Source organism: Amaranthus tricolor, chromosome 17 (genome assembly GCF_026212465.1).
Source record: "Amaranthus tricolor cultivar Red isolate AtriRed21 chromosome 17, ASM2621246v1, whole genome shotgun sequence".
Lineage (NCBI taxonomy): Eukaryota > Viridiplantae > Streptophyta > Magnoliopsida > Caryophyllales > Amaranthaceae > Amaranthus > Amaranthus tricolor.
Window position 1 is genome coordinate 9,667,466 of NC_080063.1, and position 20,000 is coordinate 9,687,465.

Here is a 20,000-nt window from a genome sequence, read left to right on the forward strand (position 1 = left end):
TTATTGTTATTATTATTATTATTATTATTATTATTATTATTATTATTATTATTATTTTATTTTTTTTTTATTTTTTATTTTTTTTATTTTTTTGTTATTATTATTATTATTATTATTATTATTATTATTATTATTATTATTATTGTTATTATTGTTATTAAATTTTTATTTTTGTTTTAATTATTATATTTAATTTATTTTTTTAAATATTATTATTATTATTATTATTATTATTATTAGTATAAAAATAAGAAATTTTAAGTCCAATGGCAAAGTTGTAATTTTTTAAATTTCAAAGGCAAATTCGTAATTTCATTCGAGGGGTGTTGATAAAATGAAAAAGGTGGCGACAAATAAAAATCGGGAAAAATAACCCGATTCTTATTTTTCGCCACCATTTTCATTTTATCGCCACCCCTCGAATGAAATTACGACTTTGCCCCTGGAATTGAAAAAATTACGAAAATGCCACTAACCTTAAAACTTCTATAAAAACACTTCAAATTCACTCAATAACACTTTCATCACTTCCATAAACTCAAATTCTTCACATAAAATTAATCGGAGCTAAAACTTAGGAATCGAAGTCGTCAACAAAAATTCGAGGTAAGTTTTATTTTAAATCAATTGAAGAAAAAAAAATAAAATAAAAATGGGTTCAGCACAGTCGCACAAAACGTGCGACTGACGTTTTGTGCGACTGTGCTAAACCCATATTTAATTTTTTTTTTTAATTTCGAAAGAGTTTCTTGTGTTTAATTAATTTATTTTGTTAGTTAATGTTATTTAGTAAATGTTGTAATAGAATGTGTTATGATAATGTTATTGTAAGAAGTAGTTTTTAATTTGGATCTTCGAAATAGAAAAAAAAAAAATTTGAATGACCAGTCGCACAAAAAGTGCGACTGTAGTCGCACATTTTGTGCGACTGAGTTGTGCGACTGGGTTTTAAATTTTTTTTTTATTTTATTTTTTATTTGGAATGAATTTGTTTAGTGTAATTAATTTATTAAATTTTAGTTTTTTAAATATTTATGAATATAATAATTGTTTAATTGTTTGTAAATGTGAATTATTTTTCTTGTTACTTGTTTTTAATTTATTTGATTCTAAGTGTTTATTAAATTAACTTTGGAATGTCGTCTTAATTTAAAATATGAAAATTGTAGTAAATGACTGGAAATCAAGGTAAGGGAAAAAGGGTTTTTTAAAGGGTTATTAAGCGGCAATAGATCTAGGCCTACTTAACTGAGAGGTGATCCCCATGAGAGGGGGGTTACGGGATCTGCAAGGCGAGCAAGGCAAGAACAGGTGGCCATACATAGTCAGGCCTAATGTTCAAGTACCCTAGAGCAAGTGCGTAGTCGCTTTGAGCGCCAGAGTAGCCTACATAGTCATACGGTCGGCTCAGATGACGATGATACTGATTACGACGAGTCTCTTAGTCGGGAAGAGTCTCTTGGTCAGGATGAGTCTGCATGTCATCCTATTGATTGGACGATCGTAAGAGGCCATGCTGGTAAGTTCAGGATTAGAGGGCAGGGCTCGGGTGGCACTTCTGATCAGGCAGGAGTAAGCCAGGCTGAGGATGCAGCTCCACGGGGGAGGAGGTGCTCGCAGTCCGCGGACACGGACTGGTTAATCACATCACCCCAGCCCGGTCTTAGAAAATTAAGTCGCGACGTCCTTGAAATGGAATTCTTAGATTCCTCAAGAGCTTGTCTTATTTTCGATTGTTGATTCGTTATTTGTGCGTGTGACCTTTTAATGAGCGTATCGAATGAGCTATTACCGCTACCCAAATAGTACTTGAAGAAAGAGTGTTGGCTTTCAACTCTACTGGTAGTCTGGTTACCCAAGTGCAAACAATCATTCGTCCACGCACGCACAAATTTCTCTTTGTGAGGAATCCATGTTCCTGCCAAATATCGCACGACCCTCCGGTTCCTAGTTGACCAAGTGGACGCAATCCCTTCCCATCTGTTTTCAAAATCGGCGATCGTCATACTGTTAACCAAGGGGTTCCATTTTGTTTGCCTGAATAACTGCCCCTGTTGATTTTTCTTGCCGCCACACAATTTATCCACCATGTTCTCCACGACATTGTCAATATGCCATACGCATAATAGATGTCGTACATCTGCATTAAACATAAATATAAAATTAATTCAGATATATATAATATATAGATCGACGATAATTAATAATTAAAACTTGTTTACCTGGAAAGAGAACATGAATAGCTACAGACAAACCCTCATCCCGATCCGTTACGATTACATCGGGCGTCTGGACTCTCCCGTAAATATCCCTCAACCTCTCCAAAACCCAAGAATAAGACACAGCCGCCTCATCTCGCATCAAACAGAATGCAACCAAGAAATTATGATTCATTGGCGACATTCCAATGATTTCGCAAAGGGGCCACTTTTGCTTATTCGTTTTGTACGTTGTGTCTATCAACACAACATGGGGCCACGAACGTAGCATCTGGATAGATGTTGGATTCGCAATCAATAATCTAGTCAACTAACCCTCACTATCCAAGTCCGTCCAAACTACATAATTATGCTCCGTGGCCATATACAGACAATGTTGAGAGGAGTCCTACCATCCATCTCTTCTCTCCTGATTGACTGTCTCACATTGTAAATTTGATTCATACTAGCATAAAAACGAGGATAATTTCTTCTAATTGAAGACATTATAAATGCTGGTTGCATGCCAGTTGCACTTAGATCTCGTATGTGCTGCCTGATATCCACAGTCATCCTATTTACTCTTATTTGACCATCTCTGTACATGAAGAACGAGTGGTTATGTATTCCTTTTTCACCAGGAAACACTCTAACCGTCCAAGGTCTTTCCTCTGGGTTACGACTAGTTCCTAAAATCATAAATTTACACCCACAACCCCTACTTTTGGAACCAGGTCGGACAGCATTGTCTAAGTTATGCAAATCAACACTTCTTTTATCATAGCAGTGACATCTTAAGTACAGACTCACTCTAGAACGCCCTTCTTTTTTTTTTTATATATATGAAGCACGTGTAAATTGAAAACCAATTGTTATTGCTATCTCATTAGCCCAAGCATGTAAATCATCTACAGAATCAAATTCTCTATCGGTAACAAATCTATCAGAATAATCTACATTATCTCCTAAATTTTCAAAGTCCTGCAAATAATAATTATAATAACATTATCATAATATATCAAAATAATAATAACTTTAAAAATAATTATAAAAAATCAGAATAATTAATTTTTCTATAAAATAATTAAAATAAAATACCCTTATTATAGCACAACTATACATTAAAATAAAATAATTTAATTAAACAAAATAAATTTTATAATTCGATGTTTAAAAACAAAAAAAATAAAAAATAAAAAAAAAAATTAATTGCAGTCGCACAGGACGTGCGACTGTGCCTAGGCTGAGTCGCACAAAACGTGCGATTCAGCCTAGGCACAGTCGCAAGTTTTGTGCGACTGCAATTAACTTTTTTTTTTAATTTTCGAATTTGAAAAAACCAAAAAAATAAAAAAAATAAAAATTTGGAAAGCAGTCGCACAAACCAGTCGCACAAAACGTGCAACTCAGCCTAGGTCCAGTCGCACGTTTTGTGCGACTGGTTTGTGCGACTGCGTTCAATTTTTTTTTCTTCCAAAAATCAAACCAGTTAATTACTTACCAAATCGTTATCATGCTCGTCTTGGTATGCCATTGATGTTCGATGTAGAGTTGTAGCTTGTTTAACTTTACGTAGTGTTTTTAGAGAGTTTTTAGAGAGAAGATACCGTGTTTGAATTCGAATATACTACAATAACACCTCTGAAAATTCAATATATATATACTTCCGATAATAATGTTATTAAGCAATAACAATGTTATTAAGTGCCATTTACATTTCTTAAACATTTTTTAAGTTAAGTGGCATTTTTGAAATTTTTTTAAGTTCAGGGGTAATATGGTAATTTCATTAGAGGGAATGACGATAAAATGAAAAAGGTGGCGATAAATAATAATTCCCAAAATTAATAGTGACTTTTGTACTGCAATAGGTATACCCAAGTACAACATGTGAAATCATCAACAATAGTGAGAAAGTAAGTACAATTATAATATGTAGTTGCCCCAAACATCTACATGTAACATGTCAAAAGGTGCCTTGGTTTTAATAAAGCTAGGAGAAAAAGAGAGCCTAGTTTTCCTAGCTTGTGGGCAAATAGTATAGAATACTTCCTTTTATAAAGTAGCTACATCAAGACGAGGACAAATTAATTTCATGTGAGTAAAAGGGATATGTCCTATTCTAATGTGCCATAGTTTAGCTTCTTCAAGAGTAGACTTAGGAGTGAAAGTAGATGCTGAATAAGTCTTATTAGTACTGACGTGTGGAGTGTCTGAACGGCTGCCTTATGTATTTCTTTCAAGAATATAAAGACCACCAGTGAGATTACCAAGAGGCATGGATCTTGTCATTGAAGAGCCCTGTAGGAAACAATGCTAGTTAGTAAAAGAAACCCCAACACCATTAAGTATGCACAATTTGTGGATTGAAATCAAGTTAAAACGAAACTGGGGAACAAATAGAACGTTTGTAAGAAGAAGATCAGGAATAGGTTGCACTTCTCCAATTTTGTCAACAGTGACTTTAGTGGTATCAGGTATAGTGATCTCACGATGCTTTTCAAAAAGAGGCCGTCTATTAAGAAAGTGATGCAATGAATTGCACATGTGTTCGGAAGCACCACTGTCGATAATCCATGTGTCTTAGCTGAAAAAAAGAGGAAAGAAAGAAAGTACCTGCTATATTGGCGGTGCTTGGAATGTCAAGGGATTCTAGAAGAGTGGTATCTTGAGGTGGTTCTTTTTTACCAAGTAAAGCACAAAGGTGAGTAAACTGATCAACAGTAAGACCAGTATGCTTTATATCTTCTTTCTCCATAGAACCAGTATCATTAGCAAATGCAGCAATTCTTTTGGTATTATGATACTTGTGTTTGTTGAGATAACCATGAAGCTTGTAGCAGCGGTCTATGGTATGGCCAGTCATGTGACAATGATCACAATAGTATGTGTTGTTAGACCTCTTATTGCCAGTGACATGAGAGCCTTTGTAGTGTTTCTGACCATAGCTAGTATTAGTGTGATTATACAACCTTTCATGAGAGTTTCTGTCAACTGAAAAAGCAACTGGTTCAACAATACTAGTGGTGAGTTTACTTATGGTGTGATGTCTCTCTTCCTGTAACAAGAGCCTATATGCCAAAGAAGCATTAGGAAATTCCTCCATCATCAAAACATTACTACATACTTGATTGAAAGAGTCACAAACCTTCATTAAAAACGAATAACCCTTTGACTTTGTTGTTATTTCAGCATTCTTTTAGTAAGATTACAAGCACGACCATAAAAAGAACACACAGGTAGAGGATCAAGAACATTATGTTGATCCCAAATAGATTTAATTTTGGTGAAATACACCGATATGGTCATATTAGGTTCTTGAACAATATCAAACAGTTCAGTATGAAAGGAATAAACCTGTGCAGCAAAAGTTTGTCCATAACGATCTTCAAGATCTTTCCACATCTTTTTCTGTGACATAGTACATAACACTTCTTGCAATCGATCTTTCTAACGAAGCGATGATCCAGCCAATCACCATGTCATTACAGTGTTCCCATGCCTTGACTTCATTAGAATTAGCAGCAGGTTTGTCCAAGGAACCATCAACGAAGCACGTTTTGTTTTTGGCTGTTAAACCAATGATCATTCTTCGTTTCCAATCAGCACAGCCTGATCAATCGAAGAGGTTGGAGACAAGCTTAGCACTGGCATGGTTAGGAGGATGTAGATAATAGTGACTAGAGGGGTTTTGGGTTCGGTTAGTAGCTTCATTCGCCATTGAATGAATAAAAATAAGAAGAAAGCTGAACGATCCAAACAGAAAAAATGGGTTCAGAGAAAGCATAGAAATGCAGAAGCAATTTACACACAAGAAGGATTGCATAACCACTGAGAAAGAACAGTACACTATATATATACAATTGGTGAAAGGAAAAGAAGAGACTAGAATCCAAGAAAGAGAAAAATGACATTGCAAAGTAAAACAACAAACCCCATAACAAACTAGTGGGCTGGATAAGAAACTGTAGGAAATATTAATTATTATGATTTACTAGTAGGAGGATGATCAAGATTATTTGACAATGTTTGCTTAAAAATTTGTAAAGAAAAGCAATAAAATTTTAAAAATTTATTTCTTTATGGGTTATCTCTTTCAAAGGCAATTATACACTTATTATCTAAAAATATGATGACAATTCCATGTATCGATGATGAACATGAGTTAAAAATCAAAACTTGATTTACCCCATTTCTTTCTCCCTTCATTTACTTTTTTTTTTTTTTTTGATTTTGATTTATAATTAAATTTATTAATACAATGTTAATTAAGTGAGAAAATAAAAACAAGAAAATTCAAACTGAAATTTAATAAAATAAAGATCAAATTTTTATAAGATTACTTTCATACTTATATTAGTACATTAGGCAAAATGACACTATTCATTAATCACTTTTAAATTTTGTTTGATTCATCTCATTACAAAGATTATTAATATTAAATTTTTATAATTTTTTATTATATAGTTAAAGATAGTAAGGATTGAATCAATGTACTAAACTGCGTGAAAAAGCAAACGTTGCAAGTAAATTGGTAAGAATAATTATATTGGTACCCGAAGCGTTTGAAGCCTTAATCCGCCTCTATTGCGACACATTTTCGTCTGAGTCTCAGGTCCCAACTTTTTAAAGCAGCGGGAACCTGAGAATAGTTTTGAAACAGGCCAACAACGAGATTCATCCCTTTTTTATTGATCGGCTGTGAATTGGTAATGGCGTCTAACCCTAACCCTAACTCTTCTGCTCGATCCATGGCAAACACCCAGCAGCAATTACACCCAATTTCCTCCCAACAACTTCCGATTTCCCACCATAATAGACCACCACACTTTCACCCTTACCAACACACCAATACCATCAAGCAGCAACCTGGAGTATTTCCAATTCAAACCCAAGTGGGTAAAGTTTCTGATCCGATTCGGTACCCGCTAGCGTCTTCCGGGCGTGGATTGCTTCCGACCCAAAAAGGGTTTCCTCCTCAATTGCCCCATCAGGGGGCTAATTTTGGTTCTTGCCCCCCAATGCATACTTCACTTGCTGCTAATTCTGCATTTTTGCATCCTTCCCTGTCTCATACTCATATGTCACTTGCATCTATCTCTGCTGCTGCTACTGCTACTGCTACAGGCGTTCCCTTCAATAATAACACTTCTTCTAAGGTTTGCCTTTTCTTTTTTCTTTTTTGTTTTTTTATTCTGTATTTTCTGGGTTTTTAATTTTGTTCCATGTGATTTGCTGTATATTTCTTTAGTTCTTGTTGTTGTAAAGTGTTACTTTTTATATGGTTTGTGTGTTATGTGTATAATTGCTTTATTTGGTTGGATTCAGTTGTCCAGATTGTAATTTTTGTTTAAAGAAAATTCAATTGTATTTTTTTATAGTAAATTTGGTGTTTGCTTCTTACAGTTTTTATTTGTTGCGTAGAACATATGAAAGGAAAAATTCCATTAGTTTACTGCAGTGCAGGTTTTTAAAAGGAGAAGCTTTCATATTTGTTTGTTATTTTTTATTTAATTACTCCTGAATACTCTCAGGTGGTTTATCTTGATACAAGCTGAATCAAGTACTGTATATTTGTGCAACATTCTGCTCAAAAAAGAATAATTTGAGTGGAGGAGCTTAACTAGTCTGACCATTTTGGTACACATTCTTACTGATTGTCTCACTTCCAAGACCCTTGATTTTTTGTGGAAAACATTGAGGGACAGAAGAAGTATCTATTTTGGAGCTCATTATACTTTATTTCTCGTCTTATGTTTTCGTGTTGTGCTATGGTGGGACCCTTTCTTGGATTCTTGATTTGTAGGACGTTTTGTGCACCAAACTGCCAAAATGTTTTCGCAGATTGGAATGACTGCTTTATGTTCCTCACCAGCCAAGAGGTGGTTACTTGGTTGTTTATTTTTCTTTTGAAATGTTTGTTGTGGTATGCAGCTGTATTTATTTTTTTTTTCCAAAATCATATTTTGTTCTTATGGACTCTCTTTATCCAGGTTGGTTCATCTCCCTGTGCTACTCCTGACTTAAATGCCCCTAAAGATCTAAAGTAAAGATCCTCTTTAGGCCTACTTTTTTTTCCTATGAAAATTCCTGTTTTCTTGTAGTTGTGATTCATGTTTGACTTGTGCAGGGACAAAAATGCAGATGATAAACTAATCACTATTAGAGATCGAAAGGTAAGGTTGATGAATAATGTGCATGACATAATGGTTTAATTTTCAAAAGATTCTAATATATTGGAAATGTTTTGAGGAGATGAATGCTTTTTTCTTGCATCCTTGATGTGCACATTAACAAATATTAGTGATGATTGACAATCTTTTAGGACATACAAAAATTGAATTTTTTTCTCGGGCGATGAGAGGAATAGTTCTTCTTGAATGTGTCAATGAATGTGCGCATATCTTTGTTTCAAAACTAGAAATGAAGGTGCAAAAATTTGTTTTTGAACATCTCTACACGGTCTCATGCTCTTCTATGTGTAGCTTGTCTTGTGCTTTAGGGGAACCTTTTTGTGTGACTTGGGTGCACTAAGTAATACTTTTGATGCTTTTAGAAAAATTCCATGCTTTTTATGTGATGATCTAGGATAGACTGTATGTGCACCAAGATAGGGTCCTCCGGACTCTCAATCTTGCACACAATCAGCCCTCTCAAGTAGAGACAGATTGCTTGACTCTTAAACACACACTTCGTACACCAAACAACCCAAGAAACCAATTCTTGGTTTCAGGCCAGCCTGTGGGGCTCCGTCTTCTGGCTTCACTCACCACTTAGGACGGTTCCCACGCCTCTCCCCTGAGTTCCACTCACTGGATAGAAAGGTTGCACTCTAAACTGTTCCACAATCTAGAATTCAAAAATGTTCCACACTCTCTTTGTTTTGGCTGATTGAAGATACACACGCAATCACACAAGGAAAAAGGAAAGGAGGAATCTCAGCACTTGCACTTGGATTTTAAGAATGAAATCTGAATTAATCAATGATGAATGAATCTACACAAGGCCTAGAGTTCTATTTATAGCTTTCTACACTCTAACGGCTAGTTACATCACGTGCCTAGCAACATTCTATTTTAAAACAAAAAAAAAAAAAAGCCTAAGTCACAGAAGGCTGTTCGTATCAGTCAGCTGACTGGGGCACCTTGAGCTGTGTTTTCAGGGATCTGTGAGTATCATCAGGAGAGTCCTGGGACCTTTATGGCTAGGTCCGTGTGCAAAGATGTCATCTCTAGACACGTATGATCAGGCTTCAGGCAAGGGTGCAAGGTGGCCTGGTCGTCAGAATGTTGTCGATCATTATCTTTGGTGTTCTGAAGGCTGTTCGAGTGATTTGCTGGGTTCTCGTGTTCCTTCTGGGCTGGAGCTTGGTCTTTGCTTGTCTTATTTTTGTTCTCATGCTCTTGGATTGGAGGCTTCATATAAGCTGAGTCATGCCTTTGACTCTTAGTTGGATCAGATTGAATAACATTTGGACTTGAACCATGGTCTGAGTAAGGTGTACATGGTTCAACTCCTCCTTGGGGAAGAATTGACCTCAATTCTTGATCCTCCTTGTACAGCTGTAAGTTTCCTATGTTGAAGGTGTTTGTGATATTATACTCTGCTGGAAGTTCCACATGGTATGCATTATCATCAAACTTGGCATTATCATCAAACTTTGTGCAGCTTCATCAAATCCTCAGCTTGCTCAACTGTATCCCTTTGTTTCCTGTCATTAAGATTAACATGTGTTAGGTTTATTGGCAGTAGGGGATTCTCCCCATATACACTTTGAAAAGGTGAGTGTTTAGTGGCATAGCTAGGACTTCTCTTGTGAGCAAACTTTGCTTGACACAACTTAAGATCTCAATCCCTAAGGTTCTTGCTTACTAGTGTCCTTAAGATGGATCCTAATGTCTTGTTTGTGGGTGATGGGCTGTACTGAATAACAAGGTGGTGCCTAGCAGTCTCCATAGGGTTCTCTAAAAATGATTGAGAAACTTGCTATCTCTGTCAGACACAATAGTTTTTGGTACCCCATGCAATCTTACAATCTCTGCAAAGTATAATCTAGCTATGTGTTCAGCATCATCAACCTTAGTTCAAGCAATGAAATGTGCCATCTTGGAAAATCTATCAACTACTACCATGATAGAATCTTTCCCCCTTTGTGTCTTAGGTAGGGCCATGACAAAATCCATGCTTAAATGTTCCCAAGGTTTACTAGCCACAGGTAATGGTATATATTCACCTTTATGAAAAGTGATTTTTTCCTTTATGCATGCTTCACATCTTAATATGTATTTCCCTGCAGTCTCCAGCATTTTGGGCCAATAAAAATGTTCACCTAACATGTCTAGAGTCTTTTGAATGCCAAACTGCCCTCCCAAACTGCCCTCATGCACTTCCTTAACTAACAGATGCCTAAGGGAGGTCTTAGGTATGCATAGTCTGTTGCCCTTAAACAAGAACCCCTGTTGTATGTGAAATGTGCTTTGAGGTTCCTCTAAACAGGCTGTGTACAGGTCATTGAAGTCAGGATCACCTACATATTATTCTTTAATCATTTCAAATCCAATCATCCTGGTCTCAAGTATGGCTAATAGGTTATGTCTCCTACTTAATGCATCAGCTAGCACATTAGTTTTACCTGTTTTGTATTTAGCTGAAAAATTAAATGCTTGTAAGAATTCAACCCATCTAGCATGCCTAAGACTGAGCTTATTCTGTCCATGAATATTTTTTAGAGACTCATGATCAGTGTACAATATGAAGGGCTACATTTTGAAATAGTGAGACCAATTCTCTAAAGCCCTAATCATAGCATAAAACTCCTTGTCATATGTAGAGTAATTGAGCCTAGATTTGTTTAATTTCTCACTAAAAAAGGCTACTGGTCTCCCTTTCTGAATCAAGACAACACCTATCCTAGTCCCACATGCATCACATTCAACTTCAAAAGGTTTAGAAAAATCAGGCAACTTCAGAACAGGGGCCCTGCACATGATGTCTTTGAGTAACTCAAAGGCTTGTTGAGCTTCTAAGGTCCAACTAAAGGTGCCTTTCTTTGTGCACTCTGTGATGGGGGCCATGATAGCACTAAAGTTTTTTATGAATCTCCTATAAAAAGATGCAAGACCATGGAAGGATCTAACCTGTGTAACAGTGGTGGGTGTAGGCCAACTCTTAATAGCTTCTACTTTGGTTGGATCCACTTTCACTCCATCCTTGCCTATGATAAACCCTAGAAATCCTACTTCCTGCATGAGGAAGCTACACTTTTCTAATTTTCCATATAGCTTCTGTTTTCTTAGGGTTTCGAAGAGCTGCTGTAGGTGGTCAAGGTGTTCTGTCAAAGCTTTGCTGTAAATCAGAATATCATCAAGGTAAACCACTATGAACTTGCCTAAAAAAGGTCTTAACACTTCATTCATCAACCTCATAAATGTACTAGATGCTCCTGTCAACCCAAATGGCATGACTAACCACTCATATAACCCATATTTAGTCTTAAAGGCAGTCTTCCACTCATCCTTCCTTCATCCTTATTTGATGGTAACCATTCCTCAAATCTACTTTGCTAAACCAATGTGCACCTGACAGTTCATCAAGCATATCATCAATCCTTGGGATGTGAAATCTGTACTTGATAGTGATATTGTTAACACTCCTACTATCTATACACATCCTCAAGGTTCCATCTTTCTTAGGCACAAGGAGATTAGGTACAGCACAAGGGCTAAGGCTTTCCCTCACATACCCTCTCTGCAATAGTTCTTCTACCTGCCTCTGTAACTCCTTGTTCTCTGTAGGGTTGGTCCTATATGCTGGTTTGTTAGGTAGGGCTGCTCCAGGTATGAGGTCTATTTGGTGCTCTATCCCTCTAATAGGTGGCAAACCTTTAGCAAGATCCTCAAGAAACACATCAGCATACTGCTGTAGTAAGGGTTTAACCTCAGGTGGTATGTCTATTGCTTGATCTACTTCCTTAGTGAACAACACATAGATCACATTTTTGCTCTTAAGCTCTCTTTCACACACCTTCCTGCTCATCAAATGAACTGGCTTCCTAACAGGGGGTGATATAGCTTTATGAGGTGGCAAAAGAATCAGGTCTTCCAACTTCCCCTCATGTCTGATTGTGTATGTGTTAGTGAACCCATTGTGTATACTCTTCCTATCATACTGCCAAGGTCTCCCCAACAGCACGTGACAGGCACTCATTTCCAAGACATCACATAACACCTTATCTTTGTATGATCCTATGACAAATCCCACAAGACATTGCTTAGTCACAGAACCACTAGCATTGTTATCAAGCCACTTAAGTTTGTAAGGGTGTGGGTCAAGTCTGGTCTTTAGGTTCAAATCAGTAACCAAGTCTAGGCTTACACAATTAGACTCACTACCACCATCAATTATCAAGTCACACACCTTATCTCCTATTTTGCACTTAGTCTGAAATATATTTTCCCTTTGATTGCTCTCCTTCTCTTCACATGTAGTGTGCATACTCCTTATTATTAGATTATAATGGTTATCCTCAGGCATAACTCTCTCTCTTTCCTCTTTTGACTTATCCTCATCAGTGGTATGCTCATATCTGACCAATCTCCCTGACTCATTCATTCTATATGATCCCTCAGGTTCATCCTTAGGTACAGGAGGCCAATCTTCCTTTATTCTGCCATTCCTAGCTACCAGCATCATCTTAGGCTTAGTATCTTCCCTAATCTCCTTCCATTCTTGGGCAGTGAACACTCTAGCATTAGGGCAAGAATCCTTATGCCTGAGGATGACCATTATAATTTGATAATAAGGAGGAGTCTGCACACTACATGTGAAGAGAAAGAGAGCAATCAAAGGGAAAATATATTTCAGACTAAGTGCAGGATAGGAGATAAGGTGTGTGACTTGATAATTGATGGTGGTAGTGAGTCTAATTGTGTAAGCCTAGACTTGGTTACTGATTTGAACCTAAAGACCAGACTTGACCCACACCCTTACAAACTTAAGTGGCTTGATAACAATGCTAGTGGTTCTGTGACTAAGCAATGTCTTGTGGGATTTGTCATAGGATCATACAAAGATAAGGTGTTATGTGATGTCTTGGAAATGAGTGCCTGTCACGTGCTGTTGGGGAGACCTTGGCAGTATGATAGGAAGAGTATACACAATGGGTTCACTAACACATACACAATCAAACATGAGGGGAAGTTGGAAGACCTGATTCTTTTGCCACCTCATAAAGCTATATCACCCCCTGTTAGGAAACCAGTTCACTTGATGAGCAGGAAGGTGTGTGAAAGAGAGCTTAAGAGCAAAAATGTGATCTATGTGTTGTTCACTAAGGAAGTAGATCAGACCACACAGATACCATCTGAGGTTAAGCCCTTGTTGCAGCAGTATGTTGATGTGTTTCTTGAGGATCTTCCTAAAGGTTTGCCACCTATTAGAGGGATAGAGCACCAAATAGACCTCATACCTGGAGCAGCCCTACCTAACAAACCTGCATATAGGACCAACCCCACAGAGAACAAGGAGTTACAGAGGCAGGTAGAAGAACTATTGCAGAGAGGGTATGTGAGAGAAAAGCCTTAGCCCTTGTGCTGTACCTAATCTCCTTGTACTGTACCTAATCTCCTTGTGCCTATGAAAGATGGAACCTGAAGGATGTATATAGACAGTAGGAGTGTCAACAATATCACTATCAAGTACAGATTTCCTATCCCAAGGATTGATGATATGCTTGATGAACTGTCAGGTGCACATTGGTTTAGCAAAGTAGATTTGAGGAATGGTTACCATCAAATAAGGATGAAGGAAGGGGATGAGTGGAAGACTGCCTTTAAGACTAAATATGGGTTATATGAGTGGTTAGTCATGCCATTTGGGTTGACAGGAGCACCTAGTACATTTATGAGGTTGATGAATGAAGTGTTAAGACCTTTTTTAGGCAAGTTCATAGTGGTTTACCTTGATGATATTCTGATTTACAGCAGGGCATTAACAGAGCACTTAGATCATCTTATGCAATTGTTTGAGGTTTTGAGAAAACAAAAGCTGTATGGAAAATTAGAGAAATGTAGTTTCCTTATGCAAGAAGTAGGATTCTTTGGGTTTATCATAGACAAGGATGGAGTGAAAGTAAATCCATCTAAGGTAGAAGCTATTAAAAGTTGGCCTACACCTACCTCTGTTACACAGGTTAGGTCCTTCCATGGTCTTGCATTCTTTTATAGGAGGTTTATTAAGAATTTTAGTGCTATCATGGCCCCATCACTGAGTGTGCAAAGAAAGACACCTTTAGTTGGACCTTAGAAGCCCAAAAAGCCTTTGAGTTAATCAAAGACATCATGTGCAGGGCCCCTGTTCTGAACTTGCCTGATTTTTGTAAACCTTTTGAAGCATGTTAGGTGAACATTTTTATTAGCTGAAAATGCTTGGAACTGTAGGGAAATACATATTGAGATGTGAAGCATGCAAAAAGGCTAAAATTACTTTTCATAAAGGTGAATATATACCATTGCCTGTGGCTAGTATACCTTAGGAACATTTAAGCATGGATTTTGTTATGGCTTTACCTTGGACACAAAGGGGGAAAGACTCTATCATGGTAGTAGTTGATAGGTTTTCCAAGATGGCCCATTTCATTGCTTGTATAAAGGTTGATGATGCTAAGCACATAGCTAGATTGTATTTTGCAGAGATTGTGAGATTGCATGGGGTACCAAAAATCACTGTGTAAGACAGAGATAGCAAGTTTCTCGGTCATTTTTGGAGAACCCTATGGAGACTGCTAGGCACTACCTTGTTATTCAGTATAGCCCATCATTCACAAACAGATGGCCAAACTGAAGTTACAAACAAGACTTTAGGATCCATCTTGAGGACACTAGTAAGCAAACACCTTAGGGATTGGGATCTTAAGTTGTGTCAAGTAGAGTTTGCTTACAATAGAAGTCCTAGCTATGCTACAATACAATCACCTTTCCAATGTGTATATGGGGAGAATCCCCTACTGTCACTATACCTAATACATGCTAATTTTCATGACAGGAAGCAAAAAGATGCAGTTGAGCAAGCTGAGGGTTTGATGAAGCTGCACAAAGTGATCAAGGAGAACATCAGCAAGGCAAATGAAAGATACAAGCAGAAGGCTGATGGAAGCACAAGGACAGAACACCATTGAAAGTTGGAGATTTGGTTTGGGTACATTTAAGGTTCAGCATGTTTTCCACAGCTGAGGAAGAACAAGCTAATGCCAAGAGCAGCAGGCCCTTTCCCAATCACTGCTAAGTTTGGTGACAATGCGTACCAGGTGGAATTATCAACAGAGTATAATGTCACAAACACCTTCAACGTAGGGGAATTACAACTGTACAAGGAGGATCAAGAATTGAGGTCAATTCTTCCCCAAGAAGGAGGAGTTGAACCATGTTCACCCTACTCAGAACATGGTCCAAGCACAGAGGATACTCAAATTGATCCTACTGATCCTACTCAAAGGCATAGCACAACTCATATGAAGCATCCAATCCAAGAGCATGAGGGGAACAAGAATTCAAGCAAGAACCAAGCCACTCCAACTCAAAAGGAACACAATGGCCTAGCAGATCACTCAGTATACTCAAGCAGCCATCAGAACACTGATGCTACTGACCAGCAGCATCCTGGTGACCAGGCCACCTTGCACCTCTGCCTGACGTCTGATCATACGTGCCCTGAGATGAGTCAACCCGGAAATGGCATCCTTGCACATGGACCTAGCCATCAAGGGCCCAGGACCCTCCTGGTGATAACCACAGAGCTCTGAAAGTGCAACCCAAGGTGCCCCAGTCAGCTGATCAATACGAACAGCCTCTTGAAGACTTAGGCTTATTTCTTTTTTTTTTTTTCTGTTTTAAAATAGCTTGTGCTAGTCACATGTTGTAACTAGCCGTTAGATGTATAGAAAGCTATAAATAGACCCCTAGGCCTCGTGTATTGGCATTGAACATTGATTAATTCAGATTTCATTTCATTCATTCCAAGTGTATTGCTGAGATTTACTTCTTCCTTCATCCTTGTGTGTTTGTGTGTATAAATTCAATCAACCTAAACAAAGAAAGTGTGGAACACTCCTGAATACTAGATTGTGGAACAATCTAGTGTGCAACCTTTCTACCTAGTGAGTGGAACTCAAGGGGAAAGGCGTGGGAACATCCTGAGTGGTGAGTGAAGCCGGAAAAGAGACCCACAGGTTGGCCTGAGAACCAAGAATTGGTTTCTTGGGTTGTTTTGGTGATCGTGAGTGTGTTGAAGAGTCAAGCAATCTGTCTCCAAGTGAAGGGGCTGATTGTATGCAAGGTTGTGAGTCCGGAAGACACAATCTTGGTGCAGCTTCATATAAGCTGAGTCATGCCTTTGACTCTGAGTTGGATCAGATTGAATAACATTTGGACTTGAACCATGGTCTGAGTAAAGTGTACATGGTTCAGTATGTCTTGCTCTAACCATTTAATTAGTTTAAGCTTGCCTTTTTACATGAGCAGTCCATGTGCTTAAGGCATGGTTAGTTTGTTTAAATTCATAAGCAGTAAAAGTTTACTTGTTATGCTCTTGTAGTCACCAACTAATACATGCATAATCACTCTACTAGTAGTCCCTAGTCACCTAATCCAAATTGTCATAGATGTGCAAGTACTGATGAATAGCTCATTAGAGGGAACATAATTAGTAATGTAAGACATATTTAAACGAAAAAAGGACAACGAGTTGAGATAGCTTTAGGTATAGACCCAAGCTCGACAATCTTCAATAGAGTAGTGCTAATAATTCTTTGCTAGAATGTGGAAGTTTGAGCTTTTTTCGCAGAGCTGGTATATGGTTGGAGTTTATCAGTGGTGATCATAGGGACAAACTTGATTATATTTTTTAATTCTCAACTTTTAGGTTGTTTTACGGAAACATGCCTCCTCCAAGGGTTTGGTAAAATCATACCTAAAGTACAGCTACGCAAAATGAACTCGACCAGAACTTCGATTCACAACTCGGTTGTTTGTAATCTGAGAATATCTAATCCCAACATAACCAATGCTTGGATAACTGGAATTGAAATGAATCCAGACTATAGTAATCCAAACTCGAATTTTGTTCGATACTTATCTAACTGAACTCGTGTTCAACCGACTTAAAACTCAAAACTAACATTTGCAACCACTAAATTATAACCAACTCAACTATCAACCGACCTAGAGTAAAACTAACCCACTAAAATACAATCAAATGTAACTTGAATTTGATGTTAAAACAACACGAGAAATTAAAAAAAAATGTGAAAATACAATTCATTCTTCAACTAGCTTGATTTTACTTGCTAATAATTGTGATTTGATAACTTCATCTCATACAAGTTGTAATACTATAACAACCCAAATAAGACTTGAACTGAAAGGTCAATGCTAGCATTTAACCCCTTACTAGTGTTTATAAACTTGTATATAACCAAAACGTTTTTTATTATACCCCACATTTTAGCAATTTTTATTGTGCTTATATAAATAAAGATGTGTACTTCTAATATGTTATGTTTTTTACTTTTTAAAAAATATTAATGATCTATCCGACATTGAATCAAAGCAATTCTTAACTCTACTACATTAAATGAATTTAGCTACAAAATGTTTTTATTACGATCCTAAATCAATTACCAACTAAGCTCATTCTCAACCAAAATGATTAAACTGATATGGAACCCATTTGAACAAGACATACTGTTGTGATTCTACAGCAATATCACAAGCACGTAACAAATAGAAATAGACTTAGAAGAATAGCAGAAACGTAGACAGAAAGATAAGAGACAGAGCAAAAATAGAGACAAGGAATGCTTGTATTATGTATCTAGAAGCAGTGTACTCCCTGAACTCTTTGAGTGGCTCACTAATTCCTGTGTAAAAACACTACAATTTCTTACTAAAAGCATGATATCATCCATAATACTGCTGATCCTTTTATGACCAACTTTCCCCCCTCTAGAATACTCTATACTAACAAACTATACAGCTCAGCAATCCATAACAAACTTACTGACAGTATAACAGAAATGATTCTAACAAATTTAGCTTAGATTCCCTCCCGTATCCTTCCTTGCTCTTCTAGATATACGTTCTTGACCCTTGGTACGTCCCCCTCCATAACACATACATGCCCAAAGGGGAATTTTACCGACTTGATCTTCAATTAAGACAAATATGAATTCTACCCGACAAGCTTGTTAACCGGTTAGTACCCGCCAATTTCAAATAGTAACCAACTTTGACCTAAACAGACTCCAAATCAAACCTGAAGTTCCATTGACCAGAATCTCAACCGAATCGAATAATAATTGACCCAACTCTATAAAATAACCGAATGCCCTAATTACAAGGTGTCGTATTTGGGTAATAATGTATCCGCATTGGATTGTCTTGCATAGCTAGGTGTCTTTGACACATCCAGGATCAGGCAGTCAATTGCTACTAAAACTTTACTGGTTCCTTGAGCGTGAAACAATATGTGACCTTGTTAGTTTCAAAATCTTGGTCTTGTTGGATCCTTATTGTGCAATCAAAACTACCTCTATCCCCCCGAGTATTTTATATTTAGTTTTATATTATTTTTGCCTCTCCAACTTAGTTTGCTGTATATCTTTTCATGGAAATGGTCCCTACCATTTTTTTCGATTCATGAACACGTTTTTATTCTCTCTTTTAATGTCATACATACATTTAATTCTTTTGTTTTATTGTCCCATCAACTAAACTACTCTTTAATATTTGTGTTATACCCCTTGGTACCAAACTTAGGGGTTAGATTAGTAACTTGTTGTAACCATGTCAAGTATTGGCATTTTATCAAAATTATAGACCAAGGGCAACTTTCCCTATTTTCCCAATCTTATTTCAGTTCAATTCTAAGTTTTCTCCCATCACTTTCACTTTCACATTTTCTCTACTAAATAAGTTAAATAAGTTCCAATAAAAATTTGTCCAGACACTGTTTGAGTAATGTTTATCTCTGGTTTCATCTTGTAGGTGAGGATATCGGATGGGGTTTCATTATATGCTCTCTGTAGGTCGTGGTTAAGGAATGGATATCTCGAAGAAATTCAAGTATGTAGCATTATTCATATCTGCTATTTTTAACAAGTGCCGTGCAAATTTTATCTGTTGACCTTTTAATATCTGTGCCTCAATGCTCAAATAAGTTGTTTGCTTGATCAAAACCATTAATTAATCCAGAATATATATAAGCTAATGAGAGGTTTTTTTAAGAATACTAGGACACTTAGGAAACATAGCTGGAGGATGTGTTATCCAATATGTACAGACATGCGTAGCTGATTTGATTGACATTGTAAAGTGGTCAAACATGAACATTTTTCAGTCTGAATCCACATTCGCCTTATAGCTAAAAAAAATTAGTTTTTCTGTTTTTTAAGTCCAGTAAAAAACAAAATTTTGAAAGTTTTTTTTTATTATTTTTATTTTTTATTTAAAAAAAAAAAAAAAATGACAACTTTTATTGAAGGTATAAGTTGCCTATTTTGTTGGCTAATGGACTCTCAGCTCTAGGCAGATACTCATGTCTCAGATTCTATAATAAATTAGCATTGGAACTAATTTGCATTTTACATTCTTGCTTACAGCTCTTCTGTTTTCCTTTTTCTCTTGTTTTCTTAACTCTGCTAAAACATGCAGCCACAATATGGTGATGGTTTTAGGTCTCTTCCAAAACCACTACCTTTATCTCTACCTGATTCTTTCTCACCCAAGAGAAAGGAAAGTGATGAAGACA

The 20,000-nt window shown here is 36.9% G+C and overlaps 2 protein-coding genes across 4 annotated transcripts in view; one reads left to right on the forward strand and one right to left on the reverse strand.

Annotated features, from left to right (window-relative positions):
• Positions 1-4,020: 4,020 nt before the first annotated feature.
• Positions 4,021-6,276, reverse strand: LOC130804164 (uncharacterized). Its single transcript, XM_057668511.1, has 2 exons — positions 4,815-6,276; positions 4,021-4,499 (listed from the first exon to the last, which is right to left on the reverse strand). The coding sequence occupies exons 1-2, from the start codon at positions 5,350-5,352 to the stop codon at positions 4,465-4,467; spliced, it is 573 nt and encodes a 190-aa protein (XP_057524494.1). The 5' UTR covers positions 5,353-6,276; the 3' UTR covers positions 4,021-4,464.
• Positions 6,277-6,774: 498 nt separating this feature from the next.
• The window catches only part of LOC130803623 (uncharacterized), a 14,642-nt gene continuing 1,416 nt past the window's right edge, over positions 6,775-20,000 (forward strand). For 2 of the 3 annotated variants that reach the window (XM_057667811.1, XM_057667812.1), the window contains exons 1-5: positions 6,775-7,357; positions 8,192-8,244; positions 8,329-8,374; positions 19,238-19,315; positions 19,904-20,000. The exon at positions 19,904-20,000 is cut by the window's right edge and continues 14 nt beyond it. In XM_057667811.1, the coding sequence (XP_057523794.1) occupies positions 6,911-7,357; positions 8,192-8,244; positions 8,329-8,374; positions 19,238-19,315; positions 19,904-20,000 (721 nt within the window). In that variant the 5' untranslated portion in view covers positions 6,775-6,910. Of the gene's footprint in view, positions 7,358-8,191; positions 8,245-8,328; positions 8,375-9,360; positions 11,783-19,237; positions 19,316-19,903 lie in introns of those variants that run through there. The other variant, XM_057667813.1, reaches the window with a different exon arrangement.

Bases quoted from the DNA above. Each gene is read 5' to 3' on its own strand.
- LOC130804164 (XM_057668511.1), bottom strand. From the start codon at position 5,352: ATGAAGGTTTGTGACTCTTTCAATCAAGTATGTAGTAATGTTTTGATG. The intron at 4,500-4,814 runs GTACTTTCTTTC...TGTTTCCTACAG, and splicing joins AAGCACCGCCAATATAGCAG to GGCTCTTCAATGACAAGATC.